At 46.5% G+C, this 22062-nt stretch overlaps 1 protein-coding gene across 1 annotated transcript in view; it reads left to right on the forward strand.

Moving 5' to 3' along the window:
• Positions 1-5429: 5429 nt before the first annotated feature.
• The window catches only part of Slc22a16 (solute carrier family 22 member 16), a 122495-nt gene continuing 105862 nt past the window's right edge, over positions 5430-22062 (forward strand). Inside the window, exons 1-4 of the mRNA NM_001432342.1 lie at positions 5430-5627; positions 8092-8571; positions 16811-16928; positions 20069-20600. Of these exons, the coding sequence (NP_001419271.1) occupies positions 5575-5627; positions 8092-8571; positions 16811-16928; positions 20069-20600 (1183 nt within the window). The 5' untranslated portion in view covers positions 5430-5574. The remainder of the gene's footprint in view (positions 5628-8091; positions 8572-16810; positions 16929-20068; positions 20601-22062) is intronic.

Consider the following 22062-nt stretch of genomic DNA (forward strand, 5'->3'; position numbering starts at 1 on the left):
CATGGATGCTAGGAGCTATGGTTGTTTCCCCAGGAAGAGAAGCACACCCTCTTAACCTCTGGGCCAGCTCCACATTCCTGAAGTGAATATTTTTGAATGGATACCCAAGTGTCTTGGGATGCAGAAAAGTTACACAGGCAAGAGTGACTTAGCTAACAGAAATTTATTGTCTCTCTGCCCCAGCTTGGTTTCTGTTGCTGTGATAAAACACGGACCGAAAGCGACTTGGACGGGGAGGAAGTGGTTCATTTCAGTTTATGGCCCCCAGTCCTTCATCTGGGGCAGGAGCTCAGGGCAGGAACTGAAACAAAATCCTTGGTGCAATGTTCCTTACTGGCTTGCTCTCCTTGGCTTAACCGGCTCGCTTGTTTACGCAACCCAGGACCGCCTTGCACTGACTACAGTGTCCTGGGCCCCCCTCCAATAATCACCAGTCAAATGCTCCCCAGCAATTCCCACAGGCTAGTCTTATGGAGGCCATTCCTCAGCTGAGATTCTGTCTTCCCAGTTCATGCAAAGTGGACATGAACTAAATAGCACAGCTGACCCCTCGTGCCAACGTGACACCAACACGTCCCTTTCTTGTGTCTCTCCCAAGATACCAGGTTAAGATCACGATATAACACCTAGTACGATAGCTTTAAAAGTCACACAGCATAGCAGTGTCACAGGAAAGAGAGAGGCTCCTGGAGTCACTTAGCCAAGAGTCCAGTCCCTTTAACCGAGGGCCATCATTTTTTTTTTCTTTTTTCTTTTTTTTGGAGCTGGGGACCGAACCCAGGGCCTTGCGGTTGCTAGGCAAGCGCTCTACCACTGAGCTAAATCCCCAACCCCGAGGGCCATCATTTTTACTTATCGAACAGCACGTTTAGCCTGGCATAAGAAAGGAATGTAAACTTTGCCTTGATCAGTATCTTGCATGAGTTTTAAAAGGGAAGAAGATGATTTTCGCATCTCACCGACCAAGAGCAGCAAGCCAGGCCATAAACAGACATTACTGACCTTGTGTGGCTCACGTGGGCCCTGCGTCCCCGCTTTCAACAGTGCTCCTAGATCCAGTCACTGCGTCTCACACAAGTGCCCTGAGTCAGGAGCATGGAGGGCTGTGAGGGAGGGACAGGGAGCAGAGTTTAAGATTAAAGCTGTGAGTTCAGCTTGGCTTGCGACAGTTGACTGCAGGAGGAGTCTGTGGTGGAGTGAGATTGCATTGTTTTCCTTGAAGATAAGTTAAACGTCGGCAGGCAGAGTCCACAGTACATAGCTTTAGGTGACCTGAAAGGATATGATTAGCTTGGTTATAAGGTCAGGTGAAAGTTCAAGTTGTGAAGGCAGGCTACAAATTAATTAATTAATTAATTAATTAATAATAAATCCCCGAAAAACTATTCCCGTATCACAGTCTTTAAAAACTCAAATGTTTTAAAAGTTTAAAGTCATTTACAATATATAAAGTCTCTTAACTGTGGGTTCCTGTAAAATAAAAATCGAGTTAAATACTTATCCTAAAAGAGAAGACCCTCTGGGTACAATTACAATTAGATTAATACAAATTCAAAATCTAATAGTCTTAAAAGCTCAGTGTCAGACATGTGTGATTCGCTCATAATCTTCTGGGCTCCAAGGGGCTTGGGCCCTTTTCTCTGGTTTGTAATCTACACCAGTGGAGGTTGTTCAATGGCCTCTTCTGGCTTCTCTTCAGAGAGACTCTGACCCTGTCACACAGTGCCATCAGAGCCTTGGCTGCTCTCCTCGACCTCTTCAAACCCAGTACCACGTAGGAGAGCCTTACACATTGTTTGCCAGGTTCTGCTGCCAGCGTGATCTATGGTTCCGGTAAAGGAGAACTTTTAATTCCAGATTCTTAATTCAAGCACGTCACAATGGTCGGTGGTAGTCTTTGCTCTCCTCTGAAGCTCTTCAAGCCAGGCTTCCATTTTCCACACTACTCTCAGTGTTATCCTCCATAGCAGCTCACTGAGTTCTGAGCGCTCAAGGCTTTTAGAGCCCCAAATCTCCTGGCTCACGGTTTGAAAGTACCCACTCTTCGGGCATTCATTACATAAGCATGAAGGCCAAGTCTTTGGTGGTGGGGATTGATTTAGTCTCTAGCTTTTCCTTTTCAGAAAGAAGCAGAGGATAAAAGTTTCATCCTGTAACCAAAGAGAGCTCAGCCCATCCTGAAGCCACCTAGAAACCCATTAGAGCAGCCATTCTCAACCTGTGGGTTTTGACCCCTTGAAGGTTGAACGGCCCTTCTACAGGGATCACCTGAGACCACTGGAAAACACAGATGTGCTGGTGCACATCTCCCGCCCCAAGCTCCCAGAATGATGACTCTGAGGCTCTATATTTACTAACACTTTGGCCTTACACTTTGGCTCATTCTTCTGCTACCTCATAACTCAAGTCCTCTGTATTCTAATATAAATTCTGCCCTGTGGCTGGTTACCTCTGCTCCGCTCCCAACCATCTGTTCTTCATGACATGGGGTGAACCCTCCACTTTCTCTCCACCCTAGAATTCTGTCTCCCTACGGATGTCCCACCTCTCATTTTACCCTTTCCTGTAGGCTGTAGGTTTTCTATTGCCCAGTGATGCATTCATACAACACACAATTTAGTCTCTCTACATAGATGTTTACATCGCAATTCATAGTCGTAGCAAAATTACAGCTATGAAGTAGCGATGAGAATGATTTATGGTTTGGGGGTCACTACAATAGGAAGAACTGTGTTAAAGGGTTGCGCACCATGAAGCTTGAGAACGACCCCATTCGAGCAACCTTATAGCATAAACTCAGTGTGGCTGAAAATCGCTGTGGATGACAGAAGATGCTGTAGTTATCTGTGCCAAGAAGTTCCAAGCGTATGATGACATCATACCAGGAACCGGGGCAAAGACCAGACAAATGGTCCCTGTTAGACCACAGTAACATTTGCTTTTGCTTGCTCACAGTGTCAAGCAGTCCAGCCTGTCTCCAAACTGATACGTAGTCCAAGAACCTTGAACTGCTGCCTCTCCTGCCTTTACTTCCCCTAGTGAGGGAGTACATGCCTGTGGCACCTCTCCCAGTGTTCCGACAGTAACTTTTGAATTTTGGCTTGTGCACTGAGCAAAATGAGCTGGTGCAATTCTTTACCTTGGAGGAAACATGGGGCATGAAACTGAAGTCTCCTGTGTCACTCTGTCCCAACACAGGTTTGTGGGTTCCTTGACATCGTGAAACAACAATCCTAGGAAGAGCCTCTTTGCTCTTGTCAGACTGCAATGTCAGTGACTGATCACCAATCAATGCCTTTCCCCTTTCCCAGTGGCTAGCATTCCCTTTTCCCTCCCTCGATGGCTACCCTCATTCTGTCTCCTTGGAACTCTTTGTTTGAATACCGTAATTTGACTTCTAGTTTAATCATCTGGACTACTGGCATGGGAGCACACACACACACACACACACACACACAGATATACACACACAGATACACACACAGACATACACACAGACACACTCAGACACACACACAGATACACACAGACACACATACAGACACACACACAGACACACACACAGACATACACACACAGATACACACACACAGATACACACACAGAGACATACACATACACACACACGCACACACACAGACACATACATACACACACAGACACACACTCACAGACACACACACACAGACACACATAGACACACACATACAGATACTCACACAGACAGACACTCACACAGTCCCCTCCCCCACCAGGAGGGGGAATATCATCATTTGGTAGCTTGAGAGCCAGCCTCAGTTTTCCTTTCTTCTGTCTGAAGGTTTCTTTGCAGTGTGCTCCCTGTCGCTGGAGATGTTTACTGTTTCCTTGACTTTAAGGAGACTTAACATTCTAGTTTTTGTATTTGAAAGTGAGACTTCCAGACATAGGGTCTTATAGTGCTGTGGTTCTCAATCTTCCTAATGCTGTGACCCTTTAATATAGTTCTTTATGCTGTGGTGACCCCCATCTGCCAGGAGCCAACAAGTAGAAGCTAAAAAACAATCAGGTGATCTTGCTGAGATGGGTCTGCCTTGGATTAAAAAAAAAACAACAGATTTTCTCTAGTAGACAAGGCCCAGGAGAAATCCATTTTGGGAAAGATTCTTGCTATTAATATGCTTTTTCTGTTATTATTAAAAATATATAACAACATCTAGGTATTAGCTCACCCTTTTGAGCAGATCTCTGCAGAACAAGGAAGATGTACTGTCTTGTAGTGGTGCTGTGTAGACAAATAGGTGATTTCATAATCCTTAATAACTATCCTGTAAGAGTTCCTAAAATCATACACTGCTGTTAAATCCTTTCTGATAGTCAAAACTGCAATGAGAACTTTATGATTTGAATTTATGTGTCATCCTTGCTTTGGTCCTGTTTTGAATTACTTAGTCATTATCCTACTTAAGTTTGTCTCAGAGGGTCAGAGTCAGGGGCTCCTAACTTCCTGTTTTGCTGTTATTGGGGTCGTCTTTATTCAATGTATGTGCTGTAAAGGAAGATGCACTGGTTGAGAGGCAGCCCAAGCTTCATACGTAATTTTGTTCCCACACTGAAGAGGAGGATGTTGGGTTCTTTATAAGTCTGTGTAATACCCATTCTTAGAGAAGTTTTCCACCAGGGGGCAGGTTGGAGCTGTCCGGCGCCCAATGCAGATGCTTTGAATGTACCTCTTTTCTAAATTCTCCTCTGTGCTCCAGGCTCCTTAATGAATATATTCAGAGATTTTGTAAAATCTCTCATCTTCAGACCTGCTTCTTCTTTTTGGACCATTTTGGTCAGTTTCATTGTGAGCTAAAGTGGGTGCGGGGCTGGAGGATGAGGGGCGGCCACTGAAATCCCATCTCTGAGGGTTCGGGTTGGAGGAGGAGGGGTGGGCACAGCCGGCAGAGGTAGGAAGCTCCCGGGTTTGACCCAGCCAGCTCAGCTACATAGCCAGGCACCATCATAACGCAACACAACACAACACAATACAACCCAGATACATAAAACAACGCCCCCATCCCCCACCTCTCACCCCCTCCCCCGACCTCTCCCCCACCTCCCAGCCCCACCCCCACCTCCCACCCCCATCCCCCACCTCCATGAAACAACAACAAAGTCCTTCCTGAGTTCTCTCAGGACACCTGAATTTCTGGGAATGAAATAGCAAATGTTTACTTAAAATGTGTCCTTAAAACCCACCACATCGTAGATTCGTAAGCATGAAAGTTTAGGGAGCAAAGGCGTGTCCTGTTCAAGATGGGGTGCTTTTGATGTCCCGAGACTAAGCCAGGGGCCCTGCGTTTCCTAAACCTCCTGAAGTGCTGACACTTCCCTGGATCTTGGAGTCCTGGGAGCAGCGTGGGGTGTGTGGGAAAGCACCCAGCAGGGGTTGATGCACGTGTGACGGAGCAGCAGGATGTGGCTCACGAGGCATCCCTGAGACGCGTGGGCTGCTGGGAAGGAAGGCCAGAGGCCTCCCCGGCAGGGGCACCCCAGGGCGTGGCGAGGTGCTCGCTCGCCCTCCAGGGTGCTCGGCTCTGCCATCCTGACATGGAGTCCTGCAACGTGGAACTGATTTTTGACCACGTGGGACACTTCGGCAGGTAGGGAGGCAGAAGAGGACATGGAGCCAGAGTGGGGTGGCACGTGATCGGGGCGCTGAGGTGTCTGTTTCTGTCGGTTGGGATGGGTTCCACAGCTTCTCAACCCCCTATTGAATGCATGCAGAAGTCTGGCCAATAACCCACGGACTGGCTTGTCCTTTTGGCCTCTGGCCACAGGGGGCGCTGGAGTCTGCTCGGACTTGGCAGGCACAGGCAGTAGCCTGCCCCTTTGGGACAGTTGGGACTTAGGGTGCTCTCTAGACCACACCAATGGGAAAAAAAAAACACGATTGGAAGGCACGGCCACAGGTATAGAAAAACTGCCAGCCCAATCGTGTTCTTTCCCAAAGTTCAAGATGAATCCCGATACGCACCCTAGTACGTTCTCCCTCTGGGTCTGGCAGGTTTTCTTGGCTGATAGTTAGCCTTTGTTTTCATATAGATACCCACTGTATGCATGTGTCCTTTAATTTGATGCTCACTGCAAAAGACACGTTGGAATCCTTGTTTGAACGACTGCGAAATGGAAGCTGTATGGTCAAGGACCCACAGCAGACTAACATAGGGATGAAGGGGTCAGCTCTCACATATGAACTATAATTGGCCTGAGTGTTTCATCGGGATTCCACCTCCCGATCTGTAAAATTGGGTTAATAATGTACCTTGGAGGTTTACAAAAAACTGTAGAAATACATGGTTAGAAGCGGTCTGCATATGCAGTCCTAGTTCTGGGAAGGTGACAGAAAGTTCCAGACCAGCCTCAACTATATAGGAAGACACCATTTATAAAAGGGTTGGGGGACTGGAGAGATGGATCAAGGGTTAAAAGCACTGGTTGCTCTTCCAGAAGACCTGGGTTCAATTCCCAGAACCCATGTGGCAGCCTCAGATCTTGGGATCCAACATGCGCATAGCATACAGACACTTATGTAGGCAGAATACCCATTCACATAAAATAAAGGTTAAAAAATTAAAAATGGTTTAAAAATAAAAAGAAAGCAAACAATAAAAGGAAAAGGTTTCCGGAGGTTTCTACAGACACTCATCTGCAAGGCAGATAGTTGGTAATAATATCTCATTTTCTCCTTGTGTTTAAGGAGCTAACTAAAGCAATCAGAGAAGTTAGTGTTTAGTTTCCGTTTGAAGCTAGAAATTACTCCATAGCCAGGCATGGTGACTGCTGTTTATAATCCCGGCACTCGGGAGACTGAGGCAGGAGACTGCTGAGGGCTCGAGGCCAGTCTGGCCTCCACAGTGAGTCCTAGACCAGTCTGGACTACAGAGGGAGCCATCGCTCCAGCCCCCTTCCTATTTTTCAAGCTAAGGTCTCTTAGGGAGTCTCTGGAGCTCGCTTAGAGGCTGGACGTGGCGGGGATAGCCTCAGGGATGCTTTGTTTACCCCAGCAACATTGATAAGAAAGGTTCTTGCTGGTTTCTCAGGTGGGAGCTGGGGGTCTGAGCTCATCCTCGTGCTTGTGGGGCAGACTTGGGAGGAACAGCTTTATTTGGCTCCCATATCTTGCTTGGGTCATAGTCCACTGAGGGAAGCCAAGAACTCAAGGCAGGAACCAAAAGACAGGAACTAAGTTAGAGTAGGGCCCATGGACCGGAGCTGCTCTCTGGCTTGTTTCCCATGGCTTGCTCAGCCTGCTTTCTTATATGCCCCCAGGACCACCTGCCCAGGGGTGGCACCGTCAACAGTGAGTAGGACCCTCCCACATCAGTCAAATTAAGAAAATTCACCATAGGTGTGCCTGCAGGCCAAAATGATGGCATTTTTTTCTCAGTCAAGACTTCCTGTTTTTCCATACGACGCACACTTGACTATACACTGCAGCCCTCTGAGTAAAAAACTTCACACCACCAGATTTGGAATGTGCTGCCTGTAACTTTAACCAATTTGCCTGCTGGCAGTGCTAAGCTCTCTGTGTTCTGCAGTTAGAGGCCTGGAGGCCACTGGCTTACAGGGCATCAGAATAGCTTCCCGCTGAGGACTTGGCGCGATGAGCAAACTTGCTGCTGACTTCCGGTCACACAGAGAGCTGGTTTAATTACCTCCGAGGGTAGCCGGTGACACTCGGCGTTCTAATTACTTGTTGAGAAGTAGAGATATTCTCATGTCAGGTTTGAAAAAAATAGTAAATATGAATTTTTCTTAAGTTAGGTCGGCTTTCTAATGAGTTGCCCGGCAAAGGTTGTTTGCTCAATAAATGAACTCGCTCGCACACTTGTATGTCGGAATGACTTAATGAGATGGGTGTGGAACTAAAACTTTAGTAAATGCGCACACACGCACGCACGCACGCACACGCACGCACGCACGCACACGCACGCATGCACGCACGCGAGAGAGAAGCACCTGTAATTATTTCCGTATTTACCTATCTATATGCATGTAAGTGTAGTGAGGTCATATCTGATGGAGACCCTTCATATTTACCCTAGCCCTTCCTTCTTTTTACAGGTTCCAGATAGCCCTGTATCTCATATGTGCCTACCAGAGCATCTCCTGTGGTATCCACTTCCTGTCTTCCGTGTTCATGTCGATTATCCCTGAACATGCGTGCAAGCCCCCAGGCACGGTGCGGAAGGCTGTTTTCCGCAACGTGTCTGCTTGGAGGTTGGAGGACATATTGGCCCTGCGGTCTCCAGAGCACAAAGACCACATTATGGTGGAGCTGCACGACGGTGAGATCTGGGAGCTCACCAGATGTAGCAGGACTTGGAGGGAGAACACGTCCCACTTGGGCTATGAGTACAGTGGCTATAAGCGGGACAGCCCTTGCTCCGATGGCTACATCTACGACCAAAGCAAATGGAGAAGTTCTGTGGTGGGAAGTTTCAACCTGGTCTGTGATCAGAAATGGTACGCGAACATGATCCAGCCCTTGTTTATATTCGCCATGCTGCTGGGAGCAATTACTTTTAGCTACCTTTCTGACAGGTAAAAAAAAAAAAAAGCAATATTTAGCCCTGTTGCATGGTGTAGGATTCAACTTTCTGTCTGGGTTTTCTGGGGTGAGGGTGGGGCAGAGCATTATGTCCTAGCCCCAGTTATTTTCACACTTCCTATCTAATGTGTGCCGTCTTGCTGATCCATCAATTAGGGATACAGAGTAACACAGTGGTCAGATGACCGACCGAGCAGCCCGCCTGGGCTTGGACACTGCTAGGACTGTCGATTAGCTGTGCTTGCTGGGGAAACAGGCTCATCTGTTTCGGAATGCTAGCTTACAAACTGATGCCCCACAAAATCCCTCATCCTGAAGCCTTCTTTTAAAGAGTAATACAGAAGAAAACACTTAGGACATATAGCCACTAGATGAATAATAATTATTCCTATATTTTTTTTCTTGACTTTTTTTAGACTTGATTTTAAAGACAGGTGGCCTTAGGCCATATTATTTATAAATATGACAATCTAATTAGCTGGCTCGTCATAGGCCCTTTGCACTTCCACAGCAAGAATGCCAAATACTGGTAGCTTATACACAAAAGGGATTTATTCCTCACTCCTAGCGTCTGGGAGATCTGAGATAAGAGAGGTCAGCAGGACTCATAGCTGCTGAGGCCTGCTCTCTGACTCCAAGATGGCGTGTTATTGCTGCAGCCTCCAGAGATTAATACAATCTTACTCAGAAGAAGGCATGGGGGTGGGGCTGGATAATTCTTCTGTCAATCTTGAACCCTATTGTAAGGGTTTAATTCCATCCAGGAGTTGGGGAGTCCTCACGACATGAACATCTTGGGTATTTGGGGGATTGTATTTCAACATTCATTTTGGAGTGCAGACCATCACATACTTCACGGAACAGCCACATTTTTTTTTCCTTTTTTTCGGAGCTGGGGACCGAACCCAGGGCCTTCCGCTTGCTAGGGAACAGCCACATTTTTAAGCATTCACATTAAAATAAACGCAGAACTCTAACATAGAACAAATTTTATCTCGGAGTAGACACAGACCACTTTTTTTTTTAAGCGCCTAGGCTAACACAAAGATGAACATGTTTTGTCCTCACAGCTGTGAGTTTTACAAGCATGTTTGGGGCACTGGGGACTCAGAGACAGCAAGCTTAGATCAGAATCCCTTGCCTCTAGGACACAGCTGTGAAATATGTCTGAAGGACTTTGTTCTGGTGGAGCCATCCTGTGTTGTATCATTGCAAATGCTCGCTCGTAGGTGCTGAGTGACGATGTTTTTCCCTGGCAGATGGGTGCCAAAATGATTATTTAAGCATTTTTTTTGTTGTTATTGAAATGTGCTCAGTGTATCTCCAGCCCTCGGTAAATGTGCTGAAATACCTTTTCTCTGTTCCTCCAGTGCGTGGAAACCTGTATCAGAGAGCAAAAGATGCTAACTCAAAGCAAATTGATTTCCTTCCTTTGTGCCTGGTGGACTCGAGGAAGGTTAGAATGTCAGGAAAGAAGCTAGAGAAAGGAAATGAATGACCAGATACAGAAGTAGGGCCAGCGCTGACTTTGTTTGAGGGGATGAAAGTGGTGTAGTGGTGTGAGGTGAGAAAGGCCAGCTGAAGTAAACGATGTAAACAGTTCAGGGTTGATAGGAAGCAGGAAAAGTAGGCAGGGAAAGGCAAAGATACATCTGGAAGCATTTTAAAACTAATGCGAGGGGTTGGGGATTTAGCTCAGTGGTAGAGCACTTGCCTAGCAAGCTCAAGGCCCTGGGTTCAGTCCCCAGCTCCGAAAAAAAGAAAAAAAAAAAACTAATGCAACAGAGGGATGAGTGTTCAGGGAGCAGGAAGTCTGGCATGCCTCTGTGCATGTGTGTGCGTGCATGTGTGTGCTTGTGTGTATATGCGTGTATGTGTGCATATGTGTGTGCATACATGTGTGCCTCTGTGCGTGTGCATGTGTGTTTGTGTGTGCGTGTGTGGGGGGGCTTGTGGCTTCAGGAGAGGGAGGGTTGGGACATTTGTCAGGAATGCCAGGAACTTCGGACTGGGCATTTTGGGGACCTTTTCTATTTGGAGGTTTTCCCAGTGGGTGGGGTTGGAGGAAGAGGGAGGAGGTAGAATCCTCTGGAGCATGTAGGGGAAGGGGGCAAGCTGGGGTTCCAGCTGAACAGATAGTTTGGACAAGTTAGCACTACCCCTGGGTTATGGAGATTACAGGATGGGCTGTTCACAGTTAACACTGCCTGTAGCCACGAAGATGTATGGAGTGGGTGACTAAGGACATGTAGGTGTGTAGAAGGTAATAGCATGTGGTGTCATCCATTTGTTACATCCATGGAGGAAGTAAATGCAGCATGACTAAAGCCCTTTTTGTCCTTGACACGTTATCATTGAGGGTGGATGAGACTGAGGAACGTAGGAGCTAGGAGGAAAAAAAAAGAGAGCCAGGTACATTAAGGTCTTGGAGGAGGTGGGTAGATGTAGGCTGTGCAGACAAGTGGTCAGGACAGGAAGCTGAGGGGCCCCCTCTTTGATGGTCTGTGGCCATTCAGAGATGCTGTTCTCCTGCAGAGAGAGAGAGAGGACACTGGTGTAGCAGAAGGGCTTCATCAGCAATAGTTAAAAATAGTTTCTGGGGGCTGGGGATTTAGTTCAGTGGTAGAGCACTTACCTAGGAAGCGCAAGGCCCTGGGTTCGGTCCCCAGCTCCGAAAAAAAGAACCAAAAAAAAAAGTTTCTGGTGGTGTTCTTGTCTCAGATAGGGTGGGGAAGCACCCATGGGTGTGGCCAGCAGTCCCTACTGATGTGTGTGGAAGCTGAGAAGCCTAAGGGAGACCTTGCAGGATAGGTTAGGTCAACTTGACATAAGCTAGAATTATCTGAAAGGAGAGAACCTTAATTGAGAAATGCCTCTACAAGATCTATGGGGCCTTTTCTTAGTGATTGACAGCAGGAGAGCCCAGCCCACTGTGGGCAGTACCATCCTTGGCCATATGGTCCTGGGTACAGTAAGAAAGCAGGCTGTGCAAGTCATGGGGAAGCAAGCCAGGGAGCAGCACCCCTCCATGGCCTCTGCATCAGCTCCTGCTTCAGGTTCCCGCCCTGCTGGAGCTCCTGTCCTGGCTTCCTTCACTGATAGACGACAATGTGGAAGTGTGATCCAAAAGAACCCTTTCCTCCCCAACTTGCTTTTTCATCATGACATTTAATTGAATCAATAGAAACCCTAACTAAGACAAGTTGGTATCAGGACTGTTGGTATCAGGACTGTGAGATATCGCTATGACCCACTTGACCATGCTGTTTTGGGGAAGATTATGGAAGGACTTTGGAACTTTATGCAAGAGAAGCCATCGAGTGTTCAGCGCTTGACGAGCTGTTCTCTAGGAGCTTGGAAGATAAGAATGTTGTGTGATGGAGGTGGGGCTTGTGAAGTTTAAAGACTACGTTGGAATTCACAACAGAGGAATCTTGTGTGGCTGAGAAGCACTTAAAGAAATGTTCAACATCCTTAGTCAGGGAAATGCAAACCAAAATAACCCCGAGATTCCACCTCACACCAGTCAGAATGGCTAAGATCAAAAACTCAGGTGACAGCAGATGCTGGCGAGGATGTGGAGAAAGAGGAACACTCCTCCATTATTGGTGGGATTGCAGACTGGTACAGCCACTCTTGAAATCAGTCTGAAGATTCCACAGAAAATTGGAAATAGATTTACCTGAAGTCCCAGCTATACGACTCTTGGGCATATACCCAAAAGATGCCCCACCATGCCACAGGATATGTGTTCCACTATATTCATAGTGACCTTATCTGTGATACCCAGAAGCTGGAAACAACCCAGATGTCCCTCAACTGAAGAATGGATACAGAAAAACATGGTTCATTTACACAATGGAATACTACTCAGCTATTAAGAGCGAGGACATCATGAATTTTACAGGCAAATGGATGGAACTAGAAAGTATCATCCTGAATGAGGTAACTCAGATCCAAAAGGACATGCATGGTCTGTACTCACTAATAAGTGGATATTAGCCAAAAAAGAACAGGATACCTACGATACAATCCATAGAACTCAAGAAGGTTAACAAGCAGAAGAGACCAAGAGAGGATGCTTTAATCCCACTTGGGAAGGAGTAGAAAGTAATCACAGGAGGCAGAGGGAGGGAGGGACCTGGGGGTGAGAGAGGAGGGGGAGGGGAAAGGGGGATCAGGTATGGGGGGCATGCAGGAGAGAAGCCCTGAGGGCCAGCAGAATGAATGGAAATAGACAACCTTGATGGGGGACAGGGGACCCTCTAGAAAGTACCAGAGACCTGGGAGGTGAGAGACTCTCAGGACTCAAAGGGAGGGATCTTAGATGAAATGCCCAACAGTGGGGAGAGGGAACTTGTAGAGCCCACCTCCAGGAGAAAGACGGGGCATCAAGTGGAGGGATGGGGTTGCCATTCCACAGTCAAAAACTCTGACCCAGAATTGTTCCTGTTTGAAAGAACTGCAGGGACAAAACTGGAGAAGAGCCTGAGGGAAAGGCAGTCCAGTGACAGCCCAACTTAGAGTCCAGGTCAAGGGGAGGCTCCAATGCCTGACACTATTACTGATGCTATGGTGTGCTTACAGACAAGAGCCTAGCATGGCTGTCCTCTGAGAGGCCCAACAATAGCTGACCGAGACTAACACAGATACTTATAACCATTGGACTGAAGTCGGGGACCCCTGTGGTTGAATTAGGGAAAGGCTGGAGGAAGCTGAGGAGGAAGGTGACCCCATAGGAAGACCGCCAGTCTCAACTTACCTGGACCCCTGAGATCTCTCAGCCACTGAGCCACCAACCAGGCAGCATACATGAGCTGGTTCGAGGCCCCGACATGTACAGCAGACGACTGCCTGGTCTGGCCTCAGTGGGAGAAGACTTGCCTAGCCCTCAAGAGATTTGAGGCTCCAGGGAGTGAGGAGGCCTGGCCGGGGGTTAAGGAAGGGGACATCCTCTTGGAGACAGTGGGGAGGAGGAATGGGATGAGGAACTGTGGGAGGGCAGCCTGGAAGGGGGGTAACAATTGGACTATAAAAAAATAAAAGTAATAAAAAAAGGACTCTGTTGGGCTGTTTATTATTTTGAATTAAGATGCTGTGGTTCTGGTTAGCTGGAGTGATTAGCAAGACACTAGAACCACTAAAATGAAATCTTGGCATTGCTGGAAATCTTGATGTTGGTCGGCTGGGACTAAGAATTCAGCAGTAGTTAAAAAAGAGGCCAGCATCATAGAGGTGAAATCTTCTGGGAAGTGTTTCTTGAAAGTCAGTGCACACGAGCTATGCACTTGGGCATATACCCAAAAGATGCCCCATCATGCCACAGGGGCACATGTTCCACTCTGTTCATAGTGGCCAAGGTTGTGCCTCGTGCAGCTGGACTTGGTGATGTGTGAGAGTCACCCAGGTGGTACCGGTTTTGAAGGCATGAAGGGGTCACGAAGAACAGCCAAGATTTGGAACCCTGAGAGGCCATGGAGGCCATTGGTGAAGGTGCAGCTGCAGATGTAGATGAAGGCCCAGGACTGAAGGGGTCACACAAAGGATTTGAGGCTTGGCACCATGAAGAGAGCCCATGAGAGGCTGGTGGTAAAAGTGCAGCCCGGTTGCGGCAGAAGACCCCAGCATCTTGGAGAAGCCAGTACCACAGGAAGACCAACCAAGAACGGCAGCAGCACCAGAATGGAGGCAGCCAGACCCTAGAAGACAAACTTCTAGGGAAGTTTGCAGAGGGAAGAACCAGAGGCAGTGACCCAGCAGAAGATTGAGAGTGAATCCCAGGTTCTCGGACATTTGAGTCACTTACATGGTTCAAGCTTGGTTTCATGTTGATTTGATTGTGACTGCGCCCTGGTTCTTCCCACAGCCGAGAAACTTGAAGACTGTGTGACTCTTTAAAAACTTGGAATACTTTATATTGTGATGTTCATAGGAGTGTGAGATCTTGGGGATAAACAAGAAAGGAAAGGTTGTGGCTTAGCGATTTGTTTGTGTGTCAAGTTGACAAGAGGTCAGTTGTCCTGGCTAGTTTTATGTCGATTTGAATTAGGAGGGAAGATGCCTCCATAAGATCTGGCTATAGGGCATTGTTTTAAATTAGTGACTGATTTGGGAGGACCCAGCTCGTTGTGAGTGGTGCCATCCCTGGGCTGATGGTCCTGGGTTCTATGAGAAGGCAGGCTGAGCAAGCCGTAAGGAGAAAGCCAGCAAGCAGCATCCCTCCATGGCTTCTGTATCAGCTCTCGCCTCCAGGTTCCTGTTCTGTTTGGGTTCCTGTTTTGACTTCCTTTGGTGATGAATAGTGATGTGATCCACATTGGCCTAAGTTAAATAAACCCTTTCCCCCCAAACTAGCTTAGTCACAGTGTTTTGCCACAGTAATAGCAGTCCTAACTAAGACAGAGACTGAAGCGTGACAGTTTCCCATGTCCTTATGTGTTTGTTTTTCCTTTTCGGTCCCAATTAAACCTATTGTCTAGAACACATCCATATTTATATCCCACTCCTTAAAACCATTTGTCAAAGATCACTCACAGGGGGACATATATTTTCAAATCATATATATGTCAAGGATTTTATATCCAAAATATACATAACTTTTGGGGGTGGTGGTGAGATAGGATTTCTCTACATAGCCCTGACTATCCTGGAATTTATTTATGAAGACTAAGTTGACTTTGAACTCACAAAGATCCCCATGCCTCTGCCTCCCAATTACTGGGATTAAACGTATGTGCCACCACACTTGGAAAATATAGATAACTTAAAATTCAGCATTAAAAAACAAATTAATTTAAAAGCACATAAGAGACTCTGATCAATAGTTCTCAAATAGTAAGTACAGATAGCACAGATGGCCCCTAGACACTTGAAAAGGTTTTCAGCATCATGAGAATTAAAAAAAAATGTAACTTAGGGCCATGGTGAGACAGTGGTTCATTCTCACTGGGATGGTTATAGATAACCAGCAGGTACTGGTAAGGATGTGGAAAAACTGTGACTGTCATTACTAGTGAGGTGGTAAAACCAAGGAAGCCATCTTGGATAAAAGCCTAGCAACAAACAAACAACAAAACAAAATGAACAAAAGCAACAACAACAACAACAACAACAACAACAACAACACATGGAGTGAATAAACCCAGGAAAATTAAAAACAAGTTCTCACAAAACCTGTTCACAAATGCTTAGAGCAGCGTTAACAGAAGCCAAATGTGTGCTCACTGAAAAAACCTGGAGGAATATTACTCAGCCATGAAAAAGGAGTCGTGCTGTGACAGGTGACTCATGAGACCAGGAGGCCAAGTAAAAGACGGCAGACCAAAGACTTACTCCATTTATATGAAGTTTCCCAAACAGGTAAATGCGAGAGAAAACTGATTGGTGGTTTCCAGAAGCTAGGAGGCCAGGGAGTGGGAGTGTCTCCTAAGTTCTGTTCCTCCAGGGAGTTGATGTATATATAGGTCTCAGAATAAGACAGAAACTGTGGTCACACAGCCCCGTGAATCGACCAAGGCCACAGAGGCGTTTAGCTGACAAGGCTTTGTTTTAAGGCACTGGGGTTGTATGAAAGCGGCAGGAATGCTATTTGGTTTGGTTTTCTCCAAAGAAGTCCCTCTCTCAATGACGATGCTACACAGGAGCAGAAGGTAGCAAGACATCAGTTTGGTTTTGAGAGATTTATTAATTTTTACTTTACGTGTGTGCGTGTTTTGCCTGCGTGAATGTGCACACACCACGTGCATGCCTGTTGCCCACAGAGGCCAGAAGAGGGCGTCAGGCCCCCTTAAACCCGAGTTAACAGACAACCGTGAGCCACCAAGAGCATCCTGGGAAACGAATCCGGTTTCTGCCCCAGCAGCCAGCACTCTTAATCGGGGAGTCATCTCTCAGGTCCCGGGGTTCAGTTTTTAAAGGGGTAACAAGAACTGCCACTGCCTTGGTTGCTAGCAGAGAAAATAAGCAAACGGAGGGGAGGGCTAGGAAGGCATCTCCTTCTCCTCCCTCCGTCCTGGGGGAGGGTGGTGGTGGTCCAGTGCTCTGAGCGCGTCAGCTTAGCCGAGGGCCCCCACACTGAAGGCCTGGTCTCCTGAAGATGTGTAAACTCGCGATTTGTTCAAAATGCATGAATGTCTGAAATCACATACGTGACGTCGAATGGTTTGTCCTATAAGAACTGGACAGGCCCCAGAGTCTGTCCCGCCCTCCCCTCCCGTCCTCCTTCTTTTTCAGATTTGGAAGGCGAGTGGCCCTGTGGTGCACGACCATCGGTGTGTTCTTCTTTGGAATAGGTTCCATCTTCATATTTGACTATTTCAGCTTCATGGCTGCACGCTTCTTCCTTGTGATGGTGAGTCGTGCACACTGCGCCTTCAGTTTAACGCCATTAGTTTGGTTTCGGTTTCGGTTTGCCTTTCCCCTGTTTAGAATCTACCGAAGAGACCGTGGGCTGACCAACCTTTGTCGATCGCAGAAGACTTTCTGTGAATATCAGTACCTGTGTTTACAGTGGTGAAAAGATTGCTTGCTGCCCACTAATCTTCTGTCTGGTTCTGCCTGGCGCACGGCCTGTATCCTGCAGTTAGGAAAGCATTCTTTCGGGGTTGGGGATTTAGCTCAGTGGTAGAGCGCTTGCCTAGCAAGCACAAGGCTCTGGGTTCGGTCCCCAGCTCCGAAAAAAAAAAAAAAAAAAAAAAAAAAAAAAGAAAAGGAAAGCATTCTTTCGTTCCCGAGTGAGTGGTTCTATCAGTCCAGTCAGGACCTGTACGCACACACCCGGCAGGTAAAGGGTTAAATACTGTTATCATGACTTTGCAGAATGAGGAGGAGACTGAAAACCTGTGTGGATTATAGGGCGCAGGGGAGAGCGGTGGATCAGTGGTGGGTGTGAATACCAACTTTCCCCCCTTTGAGCACAGGTTAGCCCCTTTGAGCCATAGTTTATAGTCTACACACTTCAGACAACCACACCTGTCTGGATTGCCAGTGGGTTCAGTGGGACGGAGTGTGAGCTCCCGCAGAGACAGAAACTCACACAGAGCAACGTCAATGAGAGCAATACTTTTATTCAGTCCGGGACCCAAGCGGAGGGAATGGTGCCGCCCACTTTTAGGCTGGGTCTTCCCACCTCAGTGAACATAATCAAGACTTAATCAATGGGCCTTCTGGCAAACCAACCTGTTCTAGAACGTGTCCCTTATTGAGACTCTTCCCAAGTGACTCAAGACCCTGTCAAGTTGGGGAGGAAAGGGTTACACTTCCACATAGCTGTTCATCACCACAGGAAGTCAGGACAGGAACTCAAGCAGGGCAGGCACCCGGAGACAGGATCTGATGCAGAGGACATGGAGGGTGCTGCGTACCACCTTCCTTCCCATGGCTTGCTGAGCCTGTTTTCTTTTTATTCTGGGAATTGAACTCAGGACCGCCGGAAGATCAGTCAGTGCTCTTAAGCCCTGAGCCATCTCTAGCCCCTGAGCCTGATTTCTTATAGAACCCAGGACCACCAGCCTAGGGATGGCTCCACCCACCATGGGCTGGGCCCTCCCACTTTGATCACCCATTGAGAAAATAACTCACAGCTGGATCTCATGGAGGATTTTCCTCAACTTCCTCTCTGATGACTCTGGCTTATGTCAGACTGACACAAACCAGCCAGTATGCTCACAAACCCATTAAGTTTACTATTTTTGCCATAAGAAAAACTAATCTCTATAACCACTCCTCAAGTGATAATTTGTTACGGTTTTATTTAATTTTTGATACGGAGTCTTTCTATGCAGCCCTAGCTGGCCTTGAACCCACAGAGATCTGCCTCTCTCTACCCCCCAACCCCCAAGGCTAGGATGAAAGGCATGTGACACCATAACTACCTAGAACCTATCATTTGATTTGATTTTTGTTTATTCCAACTGGACATACTGTTTTTATAATCTGAGTTTTTGCTAAATTAAAGTTAGGCACATTTTAGTCAGTGGTGATAGTGAAGTATACACACACACACACACACACACACACACACACACACTTAGCACTGGACAGGAAGATTGGAAGTTGGAGGCTAGCCTGGGCTATAACAATAATAGCAAAACAACATTATTTTCAAAATAAAAAAAATTACCCAATTTCTATTGAGGTAAGTTGTATCTCACAAAGATTGTTATTTCTGAAACCAAAACTCTTTGGCCATTAAGTGATCATTCGTCCTTCCTCTTCTCTCTAGCCCCTCATAAGCAGGGCACTTTGTATGTTCAGGACTAGCTACAGTATAACTTAATCGTTTGCAATTCTCTTATTTCACGTTGTGAACAGTTAATCCACCTTTGTTTTTCTTGTTGTTGTTGTTTGCTTGCTTGCTTGCTCTTTGTTTTTAGAGACAGGATTTCTCTGTGTAGCCCTGGCTGTCCTAGAACTCACTCTGTAGGTCAGAGGCAGAATTGCCAAATCTTGAAATATTTTAATTTTTTGAGGACTTGTCATAGTGCTTCCTACAGAGGCCATGCCATTTTACATTCCTACTGATGGCACACAAGCACTCCAATTTTCTACAACTCCCAACATTTGCTTTCTGTTATTTTTTTTTCTTTTAGCAGATGTCTTTGAAAAATGTTTTTATTTTATGTCTATGGTGTCTTGCCTATGTAAGTCTGTGTACCACATGAGTGCAATACCCACAGAGGCCAGAAGAGGGCACTAGAGCCCATCAAACTGGAGTTAACAGACGGGATTCTGGAGTGTGGGTCCTGCCATGTAGACTCAGGTAGTCAAACCCCAGGCCTCTGAAAGAGATTATAGTGCTCCCAACTCCTGGGCTGTCTCTCCAGCGCCTAGCCCTACCTTAATAGATGTGAGGTGGAATGTCACCACAGATCTGATCTGTACCTACGTAACAGTGATGTTGATAACTTTTGTATAGTGCCTACTTAAATGATTTGTTCAGTTCTGAACCGAGTTGGATTTTCTTTCTGTTTTGTTTTGCTTTAGGAGTTCTCTGTATAATCCTCTGCCCCCCAAAAATGGGATTCATACACATTTGCTCTAATTCTAAAGGTGGTCTTTATACTCTATTGCTAGAATTTTAAAGCACAGAATGGTTGATCAAATCCAATCTGTTTATTTTTGTTGTTGCCTGTTAAAATAAGGTTTTAACAGAGTCTACCTTTTCTCCCATTAATCTCCATAGAGCCCTGACGCTAACAGACAAGTCAGATGTAGTGATGTCATTTAGATACAAAGACATGTGCTTTCAGAAGAAACCAAGAATATTCTCCTATAATGGAACTTTATTATAAATTAAGCCAAGTGCCATCTAATTCTTTTATCATAAATAGTCTGTGAAGTTTGCAACCCAGGTAGGGAGGGTAGAGGAAGATAAAAAGGATCTGCTTAAAGGCGAAAGGTTATTTCTTACTGAAATGCATTTGCAGGGAGCTCAGAGCCCTCATTTGTAGCTGCACCATCATTGGGAGACTCCCTGCCTTTGTCTTGCAGACCTCAAGTGGCTATTTTGTGGTGGTCTTTGTCTACGTGATGGAATTCATCGGCAGGGAGTCCCGCACGTGGGCATCCATGCATCTGAACACCTTTTTTGCTATTGGAACAATGTTGGTGGCTTTGGTAAGCTATTTGGTGAAAACGTGGTGGCTTTACCAGATCATCCTGTGGACGGTGACCGCCCCCTTCATTCTGTGCTGTTGGATGCTTCCAGAGACTCCCTTTTGGCTTCTCTCAGAAGGAAGATACAAGGAAGCACAAGGCGTAGTGGACGCCATGGCTGTGTGGAATAAGTCCAGCTCCTGTGACCTGATAGAACTCTTGTCACTAGATGTGACTAGGTCCCATGATAAAAGCCACAAGGGTGCTGGGAAGCCCAGCCTAGGAGATCTGTTTCGTAACCCGGATATCGCAAAAATGACCCTCATCGTTTGGTTGGATTGGTTCACGGTAAATTTGGGATACTACGTGTTTGCCATGGAAGCTGTTCGGAGAAAAGAACACGAACACCTATACTACCTCCTAGTGGGTAAGCGCAAATACGTGTTTGCCTAGGGCCCTTGAGGTCAAGTGTCTGCCATGTTTGAATATCTGTGAAAGCTGGGGACAGCATTGGTGACTGTGACCTTAGTGCTATAATAGGACGTGTGTCATGTTTGTCTGCAAAAAGGACAAGAGTTACAAGGGCTGCCTACTTCTCCTCCACCTCTTCCCCCTCCTCCTCTCCCCCCTCCTCCTTCCTCCCCATTTTCCTTGCTTCCTCCCTTCCTCAATTCCTAACCCATAGTTAACTCCCAGTGGGTGTTCCTTGTTCATACTCAGCTCTCTCTCTCTCTGTGTTTGCACATAAATGTCCCATGGCATGAATGGGACCTTTCGTGACACACTGTTCTGGGTGAAATGATTTCCTTTTGATATAACGTGCCTTAAGGTGTAACAATGTGTAAAAATAACAACACACCAGATGTCCTTAATATGTAGAACTAACTTTGTTACATGCAATTCTTATTCATTCCTTTTAAAAATGCATTCATTTATGTCTGTAAGGACACTGTCGATCTCTTCAGACACACCCGAAGGGGGGGGGCATCAGATCCCATTACAGGTGGTTGTGAGCCACCATGTGGTTGCTGGGATTTGAACTCAGGACCTTTGGAAGAGCAGTCAGTGCTCTGAACCGCTGAGCCACCTCTCCAGCCCCTACTGTAGCTGTTATGAACATTGTTCTGTTTGTTTAAATAAAAGTTAGAATGACTTTAGATCAAGCAGATTGTACCTCCCAGGATGACCAACTTTGAGCCGAGCGGGCAGGCTGAGGAGATGCAGGTAGATGGTGGGAGTTTGTATTCCTCTGTCTGGTCTGAGGTTGTTGTTCCTGTGTGCACTGTTGCGTTTTATATTACCCTCAGCCAGATCTTGTTCTTGCATAATTTTGAAGTTACGACTTTAGTTTGAAACTTCCTACTTTATTTTTATCAAAACAGTTAAATCCCGCTTCTTACCTTTAGAAGTCTATTATGCTGCAAAATAATAGTTTTGAAGTGGGGGATAGCCGTGTTTAAGATATAGAGGAGGTGGGCTGGAGAGATGGCTCAGCCGTTAAAGGCTAGGCTCACAACCAAATATATAAGATATAGAGGAGGTGTCTTGGCCTTTCTCGTGATTGGCTGTAATGCTGATGTCCTTTTAGAAGGAGGGGGTTGTCGAAGTGGGTCTGTCTATGGGGGTCTGCTTTGTCTGGTACTCATAACTACGTGAAACTTGGCGTCACGCTACTATTATGATTAGAGACGGGTGGCAGAAATCGGGGTGGTGAAATGCGGTTGGCTTGGTGGTGGTAGTGGGGCTCTTACATAAACTATGGCCAAGCACAAGAAACCCTGTATTCTGCCCTTGATTCATTCACCCAAGAGGCCAGACCTCTATGCATCCTGATGCACCCTGCTGGGTCCTAGTAAGCTCCACTCCCAGGACCCTGTAACGGTTCCGGT

The sequence above is a fragment of the Rattus norvegicus genome, chromosome 20 (genome assembly GCF_021556685.1).
Source record: "Rattus norvegicus strain SHRSP/BbbUtx chromosome 20, alternate assembly SHRSP_T2T, whole genome shotgun sequence".
NCBI lineage: Eukaryota > Metazoa > Chordata > Mammalia > Rodentia > Muridae > Rattus > Rattus norvegicus.